We start from the raw sequence: 17,340 nt of genomic DNA on the forward strand, positions 1-17,340 counted from the left end.
TGATGGACCAGTAAAGCTATCAACGGTTTAGGTGGTGAAGAAGATCCTATAAAAATCACATACGCTCAGTATGGAGGCGCGTGATTGGCATGTGTACGAGCGGCGGCCATTTTGTTTTCCTAGTTCAGGATGCTAATTACGTCATTTGAAGTCTTCCATTCATATGTGACGTCCAAACATGGGTAGGAGGAGAAAATATAATTGTCATTTGGTTAAGGAAAGCGCCGGAGTTTATTAGACCAGAGGAAATAGAGACGCCATAGGCAAATGATAATGGATTAGAGTTTAACTCTTCAAACTCAAACGACACAACGACACAGGATGTGCTAGCACGAACCGCAAAGGCTGCTAATAAAAAAGTTGTATCTATCTCGAAAGATATTAAAGCATGTCATTTCCCACGTCTATTCCTCAGGAAAGGAAACCGAAATGATGTATAAGACATTATTATTCATATCACAATCCGAGAAGACGGGCCGGCGCTCCGTGTCAGGCGGGATTAAAATTGTATTCCTCTGACGAAAGCCTATAAAAGTAATAATATAGTAATACCTACGAGCCAAAGACAACATTATTTGAATATAAATTTTTCAACATCATTTCTGGCGACAAAAATTGGCTACACTTTCTTTATATTTTAGATAGGTATGGAATATCGTGTGAAGAGAAATTTTTGCGAGCACCAAGTCGTTGTGACTAAACAAATTTCCCAAGAAAACAAAGTGACTGTAGAGCAATAAATTTTCCTCGTAACACCCCAAGCCGCCTTGAGCTCGTCTTCTTGACATGAATTTCTAAGAGGACCAAGCGGAATACCAATAGGCTGTTACGCCATTAACCTGACAAGGATTTCACCAGTATTGGGTCATCGTGATGCATCGGCAACGGCGAGTAAAATGTACCTCCTTGTGCAAGGACATATTGGAAACAATGGTCCGATTGATCTATTTGGAGTTTCTCTGTGTTAAGATTTATGAGATTGAACAGGAAAATGGGATTTGAGTGTTGCCAAGATAGTAAAATACGGATATGGTGCCTGAGACATGTTTAAAGTTTAAGGTGCCATCTGATGCCATACTTTACAGTTTGAACTAGATGGAGTTCCAGTGCAAAAAAATGGCTCGCCATATAACACACTACTCGGATCTTATTTTGTATTAGTTCGGTTAGAAGATTTGTGACTTTATTCCATGGTTGTCATTAGGTTAACAGTAAACAAAATGCGGACAGTTTTTGCTTTGTTTTTGTTTATGACTCACCATCTAGTTCGTATCTTTTAAATCGAAGCATACAATACTCACAATCCACATGACACTTCCTCAGCTTATTGGCGTCCTCGCCGTGGCACAGCGCGTACAGGTTCTTGCCCGTGAGCTCCTCCGCCGAGTAGCCGAGCAGCTCCGACACCCTGCTGGGGTAGGGACAACATGTATCATTTGACAATAAAGATATAGACACCATGTATCAATAATAATAAATATACAAACACCATGAGTAGGTATCATTTGAAAAAACTAGTTTAAAAATAAAGTGGCTAATATGCCTATGTAATGTAAATTGTAGCGTACTTAGTATACTGCTATCACCCTGCTGAGATATGGAAACCATGTATCGTTTGAAAAAACTAGTTTAAGCATTAAGAAACCAATATACAGTGCTCCAAAATTGATAATGCGCATAGAAATCTTTGACAGATCAGTTGTTTTCGATTATGTGACACATGATATTGACTCCTATTTTTTTAGAACAAGGTACAAAATGCAAGTGTTTTTTTAAGGCTCTTACGATTTAATGATTCGGGTGTGAAGATCTTCATGTGCATTATTAATTTTGGACAAGTGTACCTAAAGAAAAGAATTTAGTACGTCGTAGAACAAAAAAAAATATACTTGGCTCAAAATACATAAACTATACAACAATTCAAACTCATTCCAAATACCTGGGTTCGCAGTGGGCTATTCTAAAATCGAAGTTGATCCGCGTCACGAACATGTCCGACTCCAATCTGATCTCATGCACGGAGGGTGGAGGCAGCGCTATGGCCAGCGCCACCATGCCCAGCAATGCTGGTGGGGACTTCCGACTGTGAGAGAACGTGTACTGGGGACGCAGCCGGCACAGCATTAGGACTACCTGGAAAGATGAGAGAGGATTATTAGACTGATGAAGCTATAAGGCCTTTTTTGTGAACATAAAAACCAGGAGACAGTTACAAAAATTCGTTTAAACACTATACAAAATAAAGGTATTATCGCTTAAAACAATTTCTTCTGGATAACTATCCTTATCCTTAGGTATATACCTAATTGTTTAGAAATCTAGAATTGTAGATGAAATAAGGTATAATTGTAAATAATGTACCTAATGATTAGTACTAAATCAAAAGTTTTGACTAGTTCAGGGCTAGAAGGTGTTTTATGGGTGTAATAAGATGAAGTTGCATGAACAGCATTAAACATCATGTTTCAGTTTTAATCAAAGTTGACGAGCAATGCAGTATCCAAACAAAAAGTTTTTATGATTTTATGAAGCATTTCACAGTTCATTTCCCTGCAAGCAGTAAATGTGAGACGTGCCTTATGAGAAACGAGCAGCGCTTCGCTCGAAACGATATTTTCAAATCTCAAACTAGATATTAAATTTCTTGCAGAATAATCTGAAAACTCGTATGATTTCCACTCAAACTTACACAATTATATCATCCATAAATTCTACTTGGTTTTTACACGTACTTGCAAAGATTTAAAACCATAGATCAGTTGCCATTTTCAACTGATTTGGTTGTAAAAGAGTAATTTGTCTTTTAAAGTCATCTTTGCGATCACGTACTTCCAAACCCAGGTTAGGATTGGAATCAGGTGTAGGAATCAAGTCTCATAATGTTATAGATGGTGGTGCAGTTGGAAATTTTACCAATAAAGCTACGCCCGCAGCGGATTTTCCCTATTTAGTATTAGAGAATTGACAAACGGCTGCACTAATTGCTTTCCCGATATCCGCGCGTTTGTTTGAGCCATTTAGATAAAGATAAGTTGGAGTTATGATTGTATGGTATAATTATGATATTATTACCTTCGTAACTCCTTCTCGTGATATAAATATTGGAATATAGTAATAGATGCCAACGAACTATAGGTACTTATGTCAAAATTAGTTAGAAGTGATACATAAATAAGAAAGCAATAAACATTAGCTATCTGCTCCTTGTCTAATAAACCGTTTATAAAACAAGAAAATAAAAGGTGCTCCCCTCAAGTTATCTATTACTGGCATTTTACGAACTCCTGAGAAATTCGCAAGTCGCCCGCGATATAATCACAGTTTATGTTCTAACACCGAGTAAAGGGCAAAAATTATGGGCCCAGGCGAGAGCCTTGAGGCACCCCCTGCCGCATGACAATAATTCTTACCAATAATATTTGTGATCGCACACGGATAAAAAGATCTTTTGAATTCATTTATATCGCCATAAGGAAGTACTTTGTGGCGAATAAATAGAGGAAATACTTAGATGATAAGTATGATCGTAGTAGACCTCGCATGCTAGGAGTGTTGTAATGATTATGTGGGTTTTTTGGATTATTCTGAGTACAAATAAGTTATTTCTAACAATATTTGAAAAATGAAATGCAGAATAATTACACAAAGACACCACTAAATCTAGATACCCACCCTCCACGTACCACTGTCGGCAAAACGCGATCCATCACCATCCTTGCCTCTCCCAACCTAGATTGGAAATGAAAATTCATCGTGCATTTCTTTCTTAAATTGATAAAGAAAAATGTCCACAAATTTTCATACTCGTTAGCGTTATTAATGACTTTCAAGTTAATAAATAATTCTGCTCTCGCAACATCCTGAGAGATAAGTTGCTTAGTTCCTGTTTCGAAAAATACATAATTTGACTCCGTGGTTCTTTTTCATTTTATTATTATTTCTGTTTCTGTTCGATAGATTTAGGTAGCTTATACACTAAGTATCCACTACCAAGAGCTGCAGTATTTATGCATAAACAAACTCTAATAAGCTTTGAACTGCCTTCGACTTGATCATTGATGCTTTGATATTAATCATAATCATATTTCTTACCCGATAACCCGATGATTTGAAATGACATCCTCTTTTCGTAAGTGTGCTCTTCATTCTTATGCAAAATGCTCGGTCCATCCCTCGGAATAATGACCCGCTGGCTGCTAACGTCATCGATGCTGATACTGTTGACAAACACAAGATGAGATTTAGAACGTGCAATAACCAATAAATTGCAATACACCAAATATAATAGTGGGTGTAAAATATGTTTGATAGAATACCATTAGGCTGGGTTTTGCAGTAGGAAAACTGTTTGTCCGTTACTAGGCGTTGCGTAGTGTGAGCACAAAAGTAGCAAACTGAAAACATACTAAACCGAAAATACGTGTAGGTCGCTAAGTCAGTCAGCATGTGAACAGTTTGCCAAATGTGAACGCAGCCTTTACTGTATGTGACGATTTCAGCGTTGAACAGATTCCTATTAAGTATATTTTAGAAGTAAATAGTAAGTACCCAATTTCAATATTTTAACTGGAAACTAACAATCGGTAGCTAGAAAAATGATGTTAAAATTCTTTCAATTTACTAGTCAGTGGGCGATGGCCAAAACGGTTAATTAAAAGGTTTCTTTTTAAATAGAACGTTGAGATCCGTCAAACCGTTTACAGCATGCCTTAATTGATTTTTCTGAATTCTCACCTTAAACATTCTTTCGGAGGTTCTCAATCTTTTAAAGTTATCTATTCTAAATAAGTTTAAGAATGCTTTAATGTCTATTACATAATAAACATAAAACAAAGTCATGTGTAGAGTTGAATCACTCTTTTCTACTTGGTTAAATTAAATAATATGGTAAGTACCTACGTAATAAAATGACTCATTTGGAAACGATGTCCACTACTGTCCTTGAAGTGTTTTCGTCAAGTAACTGTCAGGATTTCCCTAAATTAATATTAGAATTGATGTCCTTAAACATTTTAATTTTAGGTAGATGCTTACATTAACTTCTTAATTTTGTTGTTATCCCATTATCCTCATTGAACCACTGATTTTATTGATATAATATGATATAGTAAATTTTATATACAACTGAGGGTGGTTGTACCATATTTGCTGAGCTGAAAATAATTATTACCTATCTGGTTTCAAAACTCAACATTTGGAGCACCTCTGGAACGCATCAACTTGATAGGTCCAGAGAAAACCTCGGTAGCTGTTGCACGGTCTTCAAGCTACAATGCTGCTATTTTTTCCACAACATCTTCCACTGTTTTCACGTCACCACGGCCGTCACCCAACAAAGAGATCCCTGTCACACCATCTCTACCCTGATTGATTTTTTCATCAACAACTTTTTCTACACACCGAGATGGTAAATTGAAATCGATCCCTTCATTCATTCATGTTAGTAAATTAAATCTTGTGTTATCCGCAGGTTCGGGAAAAAGTCTGGTATTTTGGATGAGGGCCGTGAATTGGTATATTGTTGATGAAGATGAGGAGGTGATAGAGAAAAAAAATACAGATTATCCGAACCCTAATCGAAATTCTAACAGTTATAGGTACGATTAATTGGTAACCATTAACAATATTCTCCGAATTCCTTACCCAATATAGGTTAGGCTTAACTAAAGTTAGTAACAGGTTCAAGAATATGATTGCTTAAATCAATTCGATGTCAATTCCCACGACGACGGTTGCCATTCAGACATTCAGAACCAAAATTAAGTTACACAGCGGCGCCCCAAAATCAATTCTAACCGAGCATCTATAGCAAAAGCTCCAAATAGACTCGCGATGGAGAATGAAATATTAATCAACAGCATAAAGAGAGGCGTACTGACACCCCATTGACCGTTTCATAAAGTTCCCAAAGGCTAACCTAATCTAATTTTAGTTACGGTTTGGACTTATTACAGTGAGCATTGTACAATTCGTTATAGTGGGTGAAAATTTTCGGAGCAGTATTGTCGCCCGTGGAACAGGCGCAACGACCTCGGAATCTAATTCAATTTGGTATTTTTTCCTAGGAGAACATCTCTTTGCAATCGCTATATTTTATTTCAATTATTGATTTACGTAGGTACTTTATGTATACAGCAAGCCTATTTTAATTTAATTTAATTTAATTTATTTTATTCAACAGACAACTAAAGGTCTAGGTATATTAGTTACAATGTACTTAGCCTATGTTAGTATCTATATTCTAAACAAATAAAACTGAAGCTGAACGTATTTTTGCGTTTCGGTGGTCATACTTACATAGCCTTTAACTAAGTATGCTACCTAAATTGAAAAATAGGTGAATAACATATACTTCACCATGCAGACTTATTTACTCCTGTGACTTTTTAGATTATCGAAAAGCACCTCCAGCAAAAGTTATTGATAGCGATCTCAATAATGGCCGTTGCCTTATGTTTTATTTGTTAAAATTATAATTCACTTAAACTATGTCTAAAGAACAAGAAATTTTCACTCTACACCTCCCGTATCATTAATTTAATAATAATGATTACGTTTTATATGGGGACACCTCACACATGGCCATCTGACCTTAGTTAGGCAGAGCCTGCATCGCGGGGCAAATACCTGCCCCCGCCAGGGATGGCACCCAGGACCTTCGGCATACCAGTCTACTAACCAAAACACCATTCGGTCGCAATCAAACTCACCATCGGGATTATTCGTGCCATGCTGGCTCCCCTCCTCACTCCCTGACGCTGGGCTGTTCAGACCGGCGCCTCCGTTCCTGCCAGCTAGAGACAGGCCCAGCTGCTCAGCCACCTCGGCGTGGTCCGCCTGGTGCACGTAGTCGAAGATGCTGCTGCCGGTCATCTCTACCTGGAAGCGGGTTGAGGGTTATAAGGTGTTGATGCGTGAGGTTATTTTAGAATTATATAGCTAGTTTCCAGTAGTGGCTAAATGAGGAAGGCCGAGAACCGAGTGTTGTTGCGCTCCTTGGGAGAAGCCTATATCCAGAAGTGGATGATTATTGGATGATTATGATGAGGATGATGATAGCCATCAGATAAACGTCACTATATCGGGATTCACCATAAGTTTAGATGTCGTTGGTTATTTTAAACAGTCGTTTTCGTGGCCGTTACTTAAATGCGTTAAAACCAGTGTACCACCTAGGTAGTTTGTTTATCATTCTTTGCTTATTTCCAACATTGTCACCGTCCACAAACACAGTCTATCCCAACTATAAACTTTTAAAACACATTCTCGTTAGGCTCAGTTTATTAGTGTCTCTTCTAGGAACCCAGCACCTGCCAAGCGATGGTGTGATAAGCCCATCCGTTCATTCATAACTGCGATGACAAGATCATACTTATGACGTGTCGTCTAACTCTTATGCTGCTTATTAATAATGGTTGTTTCATGTCAGCAGTTGAGCTATGTAGTTAGGCATGTGAGTTGTATGGTATAGTAGGTACGTGATGGCTTTGTTCATTGAGTGTATTGGTCGTTGGTTACAAGCTATTGGGTTATTGTCTATTTGATTTTGCTGAGCTTTTGGTAGTGAAAAATTCGACGTTTGGGATAGAGGGAGAGAAGTAGAAGAAAACGAATAACTGATATTTTGATATGATTTAGCGTTTAGATTCCCAATATTTAAAAATTACATCAATCTACATTACGTCCTTAATACAATAATGACAAAAACATTTAAAAAAAACTTTGTTATACTTTCCGACGGTACCTACACTACTACACTATTTTCAGTAAGTTTCTAACGTAGTTCATAACGGTAGAATAGGAGCGGAAACCTTTCTTTGAAAGCGTTGAAGAATTCGCACTGGCGATGGCGTTGTCACCGTCAAACTTTCCCGCGGACCAGTCGGCGTATGCAAATGCGTCTTTAAATAAATTTATCAAATATAATTGTGGGACCCTATTACAGATTCAGAAGGCGTGTATCCGTGCTCGATGGACGAATGTGAATGCGTTAAACAATAGTCACATTACGGTGGTCGCTTCTGGGAAAGTCTGTAGGATTTTATTTTATGGCTTTTTCAATTCGCAGCCGTAAAGTTTATGGAGTGATGATGCGGTGATGATTTCATGTCCTGTTGGCTACCGATTGTTTTGCGAATCAAATTAACTCTGTGTTGTTTTAGATAGGGTTCATTCATTCATATATTTTAAATAATAAAAAGGTTGTTGTAATGTGAGTAAACAGAGAAAACTCGGCCATGGAAATATAAAGTCATAATACATCAGAGATATGATACATCTACGGCGGCACCAGAAGATAATCTGAGGCTACAGATGGGCCCGATAAGGGCAGAAACAAAAAGCGTCACGTAAATAATTTCCAACAACGAGAGGGCACATCGTAACAAAAAGTAAAGAATCCATTTTCGTCTTTATCTATAAAGGAAAAATATGATTTCCCATCGCCTCTGTTATCATCGGCGAAGAGATTCGAAAAAATATCCCTCGCAGAATTTAATATAGGAGGTGTTCGCCACCACGCTCGTGTTAGGAGTAAGTTGCGAGCGCGCTCTTATTTACCAGGAAGTTTATGTATTTTTATGTGTCTAACACACACACGTTTTGGGCATAGATGTGTTGGCGAGGTGTTTTCGTTGTGTCGCGTCTGTGTGGGGCCTGCACTGTGGCGGTGTGGGTGCGGGGTGCGGGGTGCGGGGGGTAGAGTACGGTTCGCAGAGGCAGCGCATTAGGATGAGTATCACGCCCGAGCCTCGCCCGGGACGTGACCGGCATATCCTATCGTCTCTTTCCCCCGCCGCCTGCCCTCTCGCTCGCACCCACACCCCCCCAGCCAAGTTGGGAGCGAATTTTCCCGATTTTCGGATATTTCAGTCTGCCTTTTAATTTCGTTATGCTGTTTAATTTTTTCCCCGTAACGTTCCTCTTTCTCGACTTAATAAATTTCGTATTTTGTGTTTAATTTTAACTTTATTTACGCTATAATTTATCCCTGTCGCCGAGTTAGTCTCATATCTGCATATTAATGGGCTCTCAGTATCTTGTTTTTATTAAAATTCTTTACTTAGCATTTTCCACTTTAAGCTAATGCGAACATTTCTCTCATAAATAAAGAGAAATAGTTGGCCATGGCGCCACGATGTCACCACAATTTCATTAAGTAAAGCAACACCCACACGTCGTAAAACCATAACTAGACCAAAACGCGCTGTCAAAAATCTCGGAAAGCTCTACAATGAAAGTCTCAAACTGCTCTCGTCTTCACAGACCAGCCATCGAGTTCACAGACCACGTAGTCCACATAACACAGAAGACACGTGTGAAAGAGTTATCTGTGATCACTGGCTGTAACGACCGGATGCGATGCTCTTTCTAGCGCCGCCGAATTTTGAGATGTAATCGTCTGCTGACCGTACTTTGTAGTCGCGTGGTACGCATGTATGTGAATGAGCTTTATAATCTTTTGTGATACGAGTACCTTCGGTACGTAATGTCAATAAGGTATGTGTTGTTGACTGTTTTTGTGGTAAGTACCTTGAATACTTATATCAAGTACATTTACATAATCTACATAAATTGGCAGCCTTATGTGCTTTTACTGAAGGTTTAATAATTTATTAATAATATTAATAAATTAAATAAATTATTATTAATAAATTAAACCTTCAGTAAAAGCACATAAGGGTGCCAATTTATGTAGATTATGTAAATGTACTTGACCATACCATGATTGAACTTAGCCATGAATACAATTTACCACACCATCTAAACTTCTCGCTAAATGAGATATCTTACAGGCAACCCTTAGGCAGAGAAGTAGGTAGTTACCCTTGTTACACCTACCGAGTAGATTGGCGAGACAGTATCCTCAGCCAATGAACGGCTTGCAATTGACCGAGGAGACTGTAGTAGTACGGTAGGTGTAATCAGGGTATAAGTGTATGTGCTTGTACTTACTTGTGATAATCCTAGGTATATAGAAACAGTTTCAGATATGTACAGGAACCGTCCGTCCGCTGCCACGGACAACGCGAAGCCATCTAGAGACTGTGGACAAAAAAAAACATTATTAAAAAAAAAATATGTCTTGTAACATGATAAATACACATGTTGCTTATATTTCTGTACTAGCTGTTCCCGCGAGCTTCACTTCGCCTTAAAAAGTTTTCCCGTGGGAATTCCGGGATAAAAAGTAGCTTATGTTCTTTCTCAGGGTCTAGACCATATGTGTACCAAATTTCATTCAAATCCGTTCAGTAGTTTTGGCGTGAAAGAGTAACAGACAGACAGACAGACAGACAGACACAGTTACTTTCGCATTTATAATATTAGTTAGGATGTCTCATATTAATGTTGTGTGCTTATGTAATCTTAAACTTAATGTTAGTAATCTTGCTGTGTAAGCTGTGTATGTGTTGTGTTAAGTACATAAATAATAACTTATCTATCTATCTAATAAATATCTTAGCTGAAACGAGGTAGGTTTAGCTGATGATTTTTTTCACCACAGTGCACAGCGCAGTGGCACCACTCTCACTGGTATGGAAATAAAGAATTACTTTACTTTTACCACTATCTCATGGGAATCAAAGTTTTTGAATTAATCATAAATATAAGTACCTACATAAGCGCGAAAGTGTAATTTATTTGTCATCGATGAAGATCTACTTCGGAACTCTATAGATCGCATCGTTTTTTGGGAGAGTCCTACGTCCAGCAGTTGACTGCTATAGGCTGATGATGATGAAGATCTGTTTAAAAGCTAAGATAGCTCTAGGCTAAATCCAAGATGAGCAAAACCATTTTAGTTTAAGTCAAATAATTGCCTACCTAGAGCTTCTGTTGATTCATGTCTACTATTGTCCGAAGTATAAATAGACGTAAAAAATATTAGGTATAATTTAACGCCGCGCTGCGCTAGCTCATGCTGGGTTGTGCTCAAGTACGGTGTGCAAATAAAGCTGAGTGTTTTAGACTTAATTATTAATAATAATCTGCTTTAAGCCTTCTATTCGTATTGCTTCGTGCCTTATGTACCTATATAACATGTCGGTATATACCATGGTAGGCATGATTTGCTCAGAAGTATTTTCTCAAAAGTGGTAAGTATAGTTACTATAATATAGTAATTAACCAGCTCTTAAGAGAAGGGTAGAAAGGTATTTCATCACGGAAGATATAATACATACATACAAATATAGATACGTAAATGTACTACAAAATACAAAATATTTGTATTTTATTTTATTACTGTAATTTTCCAGAACTTAGGTACTTTAATTTTTCGGGAAGAAGAATAAGGATATACCTAAATAATAAAAAATTAACAACTACCTACCAACATATTTATTTGCACACTCTACCGAATCTTCTCGTTCGTAAGTAAAACAGCACGCCTAATACAATCTTCATACAACCGGCCTCATTCCGTATCTATTACAACAAAAAACTTAAGTAAACATTGATGACTGACCATTCAAAATAACACTGTCCCGTGGTGTATCTTCACCAAGCAATGGAAAATCGCGTTTAAATAAAGGTATGTAAAATCTCAAATGTAACGACAAAGTATGAGTAAAATTTAAAACGAACGGAAGATATGATATTTTTGAAAAAGGAACGCGAGCTATGATGTCCAGTAATGAGAAGCACGGTTGACAAAATAGCATCAAAGATTGATGAGGTTTTTATATGAAAATTTGCGTTTAAACGGTAGATGGTAACGAAATTGAGATTAAGGAAGAAAAAACTCCTACAGCCTTTTGTTGACTTCAATAGGTTTGACTGACCTCCTTTCGTAGAAGAAAGACGGTAGTGATGAGTTTGGTAAAAGAAACTAAGAGTCTTTTGGCAGACAGATTATTATTAAGTTTTCCTGTGAAGAGGTCATCGAAAAAGTAATAGCTGTGAAAACTATTTTTGGCAAAGAAAACAAATAAATATATAAAGCTTGTATCTTTATATCCAATATACGACCTTAGAAAAAATAGATATCCACAGAGGTCAGTGTTAAATGAGTGCTATTGTCAAACATAGATTACATTAAAACATGTCCTTCCACTTTTTTCTTAACAGCGCCTTGGCAGTCCCGCTAAACTGTTGCATTTAACACAAAAAAAATCGATATCAAGGAATCACGTACGAACCAATTCTACCTCTGAGCCGTACGCCGACCGCAGCCTACCCACAATATTGTAATGACACAGAATAGATTGCACAAATCGATACAATTTACGTGATCGAACACGACGAATAATCGATTTTTTCAACAAAATCCCTTTCCAAGTGTCCCACAAAAGTGACCGCGAGCAAACGTGTGTATTCGACTTGGCGTTATGAAATTATGAGTGAAATCGGGCAAATATCAAATTAGGTGTTTCGTCAACGGTTTTAGTAGTTGAATGTGTGTTGCAGCCGATCCATTGTGGCCGAATCTCGGTCGAAATTGGATCGTAAATGCCGTGAAGTTTTGGACCACATTGCGTAAGGCCTACACAAAGTTCCTACTTGACTCGTGTTACAACTTTGGCTACCGTTGCTTTATATTTTTTGTGTTGGTAAATCTACGTAAGCTTTGCACAATGGAATTAAACGATACTAATTATTCTTGAGGTCAATTGATTGTAGATCAGCCGATAGTGTTGCATTGCCTTCTTGGGTTTATAGGTACATTGATTCAATCTTTTCTAATCTTTGTTTGTACAAGAGATAACAAATAGCGCTTAACAACATAGGTACAGTTTGGTCCAGACATCTTGATAGTTCCTGAAGTTGACTACGATTCCACTTTTGTTCTTTGTCAAACTATAACCGTCAATCTTTGAAATGAAGAATAGACGGTTTGTTAGTTTGACAAGGTACAAAAGTGCATTCGCTGCCAACTTCAGAACCGCCAAGTGTATTGTAGTGATTACAAGTTACCTGTAATATGTGGGTGCCTTGGTGCTGCTCAAACAAGTCTATGGCCATGCCCAGCGGCGTCCGCCGGTTTTGAGCACCTGAAACAAGGAAAACCATCATTATTGCACATCTATAGTGTCGTCAAATCCTTACCACTGATATGCCTAGAAGCATTCATTGTTAACTTCGTCTAATAAGTATTTCAAATTGAAGTAATGAAGGGTAGGGAAGCTTATTGTTCTAATTAGGTATTCTGTGTCATCATCATCATCAACTTCATCGTCTCTTTCATCAAGCCTACATACCTTTGGCAATTTATATTGTTTTAAATAAGTACCTAACCATCACGTCTTTATAATATTATTGTGTAACTGGTCGCCTCAATCAAATCACCATTGCCATCATAATATCTCCAAGTAACCCCGTAACCGAACCCTTTTGACCTATATCAGCAAATCAGCAGCAAACTTCAAAACGCACCGTTGAAAAAAACAAACCACAGACAAGAAGCAAAACTCATAAAGTTGTCTGTAAGATGCGCAAGCGCAACCTTATACCGCGAGATTACATCTACAGGACGTTCACTACACGTTGTACAGAGGCCGTGAGATAGTCATAATTATCTGCCAAACTGGCCACCGCAGGGAGTTCCTCTGGAGACACTATCATCAAGCGTACGCGACGCCCATATAAAGGTGTCTTCCTCTCAATAGAGACATATTGTTCATTAGCGGAAACTTTTGTTCATTCAATCTGATAGCGCACCTAATTCTTTTTCTGGAAGGTAGACTAAAACTATGTATTTTACGAATATACATAAAGAATAATTAATTACATCTATTGATGTGATTGTCAAGCATTGTATTGCGATTAGCTGACGACAGTAAGGTACCAATTACAACCATCACACAAATTTTTTGTCATGACACGAGACACATGAGCGGGCTGTAGTGCAGTGACAGATGAAACCAAGATGGCAGAGAACACGGTAGCAAGTTTATTGGCTGTCAGGGCGGAAGATGGCTCTATTTTCCGGTTTATTTATGGGGTTTGAAGAGAAGGTAAAGGGCTGAAGAAATTGAAGTTTAGTAGCAGCGGTAGTTGACATCAAAGAGAATTGGTATCACCGGCACGTTAAGAAGACAGTAGTTTTGACAGCAACTTCTACGAGTACAGACTGTAGGTATACCTGGCATAACCTGGACTTTTCCTGAACCTGCACCTTACCTAAATCTGAATGTATTACCGTAACGATTAGAAATGTACTTTGTAAATATACAATGTTCACATTATACTAATAAATCTAAATGCATAAAACTTATTCATATCTATAGACTTTAACATCCCAATAGTACCACTAGAAACCCTGGGCCACATTTCCATCAAGAAACTTTTAACAATCACAAAGGCGCAATGGTGACCCCGACAAGAGAACAGTGGTCATAACCCAAGCTATGAGGGATTGCCGACGTCACGACATGACGGCACGACTCGACTACGCGTGTCCTTGTATGCCAGAGATTACGAGTTGAAGACCGCAGTTGACAACGAAAGTGTGCACCAAAAAAAAAGTTATGGAAGTTGCGATGAGTACGCGCCAGAGGTTAGGTTGGTAGGTCACGAGTCACGACGTATTTTATGGGATTTTTGGGTTAGGTTACGTTCGTTTTTTGGTCGGGTTATAATTTTTTAGGAATAATTTTTTTGTCGTTTTTTAGGTCATTAACTCGTTATTTTCATCATCATCACCTGGTATACGGCATTATAAGTAAAAGTTTTAATTATAGGGTGTTCATGGTTTACCTAAGGGACGAATGTACCTATGTATTTTATAATTAATATTTTTTTTCATTTCTGTGACTTTTGAAACCCTTTTTTCATTTCTGTGACTTTTGAAAACTTTAAAAATAGGATACTTAAATAAAAGAATTAGGAAATGCCTTTTAAGGCATCTTTAATCAAGGGTAAACCCTGATAAGCGTAAGGATAACAAAACGGACCCGATGTACCTTTTTCCTAATTGTCTGGATTGAGAACTTTACGGACAACTTCATACTTTAAACTGCTACCAGAGGCTTAAATTTTTCTAAAATATTCCTCCCCACATTAAGACGCAAATCATGGTTGCCCTACACTCATACGGCGGCACATCAAAAGCCTGGTCGCTGCTGAATTAAAATATAATAAACCACGCGGCCACTATCTCCGCATCTCTACCTTTGCGTTGTACAAGTTGTATCCTAAATATGTATGTTAAAGTCACTCTTGAAAGTCTTGAACTTGTGCTCTGTCCTGAATGTTTTGATCCTGCCTTTTGTTGTTTTTATCTTTCGATTGAAAAGGCACTGTTATAAAAGTGTGACAAAAAACTCACACCAGACTATATGCTATTTTTAAGTCAATCAGTGGTCAGTGAGCTCCGAGACAGATGAACCGAATAGGTACTTACAATTACAGTGTGATGATTTCCCCTTTTAAAAGTATGCAGTATTATCTAGCCAGACTTATATAATTCATTTCTAATATTTCCACCCACTGTATTAGTAAAACCACAAAATACCTACTTACCATCATTTATTTAGCGCGTCAACAAAAGCCAATCACGGCGCGTAAAACCGCGCGTGTAAAAACCCAAAAATCACGAGCGATTCGGTAATGAATTGTAACTGGCCAATTATACGGTAGAATAACCCTTCAGCGCTAGCCGGGTCCGGCAGACCGGCCAATGCGATTTATTCGATCGATGTCTAGAGATGTGACGGGTTAATGGGATGTTGGTCAGGGGCTTGAGGGTATACGACACTTAAATAAGATAATTATTTTTTATAGTAAATAAATATGTGTTGTTTAAATATTGAAAATATGTTTTTATTATTTTAGATATTGATGAAAACGATACAAAGCTGGCATAAACTACCTACATACTATACAAATGCATTCAAACTGGTAGGTTTTAGAAGGAAAAAATATATAAAATAGTTTTGTAAAAAAACAATATACTTACGAGAAAAATCTTAAAAATTACGTACACCCGGTACAACCCATCACTACGCCCAAAAATAAAAATAGCTACAAAATCGCGTAGATCCGTTAGTAAATTCCGCCCACGTACTGTCAATAGAGAATGGAAGGGCGATGATTGCGATGCACCGGGCAGGGAAGGCATAGCCACTATTGATTGAAAGAAAATGCCGAACGATGCCAAATGTGTATCGTTATTCCCGTAATAGGGTATTTTTTGCCAGAACTGTTGAGGGTTTTTCAATCGTGTAAGGTTTGTGTGAAATTAAATTTAGTTTATGGAATTCATTTGTCGATGTAATCTTTGGCCCAAAAGTACCTATACGTAGTTTATAGGTACCTACTTAGGCTGATGTCTACTTAAAATATTATTGTTTTATCTATTCTGAAATAATATATACATTTATCTTATATTTTTAATGTTAAGACAATAAATAAACCGAAAATGTGGTCCATAGGTACCAACTTCCATGCCAGAAAATGCGCACTTTTCTCAAGTGGCCAGACGTTACAAAAATCACACTTTAATACGTTTTTCATCAAACAATAACCCGGGTAATGCGTTTGTTAAAGAACAAATGACTGCAATAGCCTCGGCGTCAGAGGACTTAAGGGTAGGCGGGGTGTAATGAGAAAATTATACGAAGACTTAGCGCTGACATTGCTGGCCCTTTATAAAAATTTGCTCCTTGATGAAGAGAAATAATTGGATTTATTCCCAACTTTATTACTAAGTAATGCAGCGAGAAAAAGTGCCATTAGATTTGAAGCTGTTATAACTTTCAAGCAATAAAATACATTTTCAACTAAGAAGACTTAGGTCTTGACTGTCCCACAATACCTATCTAGATAAAAGTTTAAGAAAGCTTTTCAATTTTCCGAAATTATGATTTATAAAGTGACAAGACAATCACATCGTACGTATATATTTTTTCGTGAACTTATAAAAATACAGTATTAAAAAAATCTATACCCATATTTTCTGCAAAATTTAGAAGCCAATTCGAGCTCATCACTACCTTACCCTAAAGTGGCGTGCAATCAATACGGGCCGAGCTCAAGAAAATTCAACACAAAAGGCGGTAATTCTTCATTAGGCGTTGAAAGTTCCGGTCAAGGGCCCCAGGCCCCCGGGACCCGCAATCAACACTAGCTGCTGTAGTTACGTGTTATTTTTTAGGGTTCTAGATGAGAAGGGTCTACAAAAATTTTGACGCGGTAAAATTGACGACTGGTGGATTTTTTGTGGAAATTTTTGATAGTTATGTAAGTATAAGTAATTATTAATCAAATTTTGTGATGATAGATGGCGGAAGACGTAGTGCCAATCTGATAACGGCGTTTTAACTAGATGGGTACCTACTAAGTATAAGTAGTTACTTGTATAGGTTTGGCAAACCTCAGATTTATGCGTTTTTTTTT

General features: G+C 37.6%; 1 protein-coding gene across 1 annotated transcript in view; it reads right to left on the reverse strand.

The window, feature by feature from the left end:
- LOC105387618 (protein trachealess) overlaps nucleotides 1–17,340 on the reverse strand; it is a 44,814-nt gene that overhangs the window by 4,098 nt on the left and 23,376 nt on the right. Inside the window, exons 3-8 of the mRNA XM_048622327.1 lie at nucleotides 12,919–12,995; nucleotides 9,955–10,044; nucleotides 6,711–6,879; nucleotides 4,093–4,217; nucleotides 1,940–2,133; nucleotides 1,302–1,408 (exon numbers count right to left, since the gene is read on the reverse strand). Of these exons, the coding sequence (XP_048478284.1) occupies nucleotides 1,302–1,408; nucleotides 1,940–2,133; nucleotides 4,093–4,217; nucleotides 6,711–6,879; nucleotides 9,955–10,044; nucleotides 12,919–12,995 (762 nt within the window). The remainder of the gene's footprint in view (nucleotides 1–1,301; nucleotides 1,409–1,939; nucleotides 2,134–4,092; nucleotides 4,218–6,710; nucleotides 6,880–9,954; nucleotides 10,045–12,918; nucleotides 12,996–17,340) is intronic.

Source organism: Plutella xylostella, chromosome 7 (genome assembly GCF_932276165.1).
Source record: "Plutella xylostella chromosome 7, ilPluXylo3.1, whole genome shotgun sequence".
NCBI classification, from domain to species: Eukaryota; Metazoa; Arthropoda; class Insecta; order Lepidoptera; family Plutellidae; genus Plutella; species Plutella xylostella.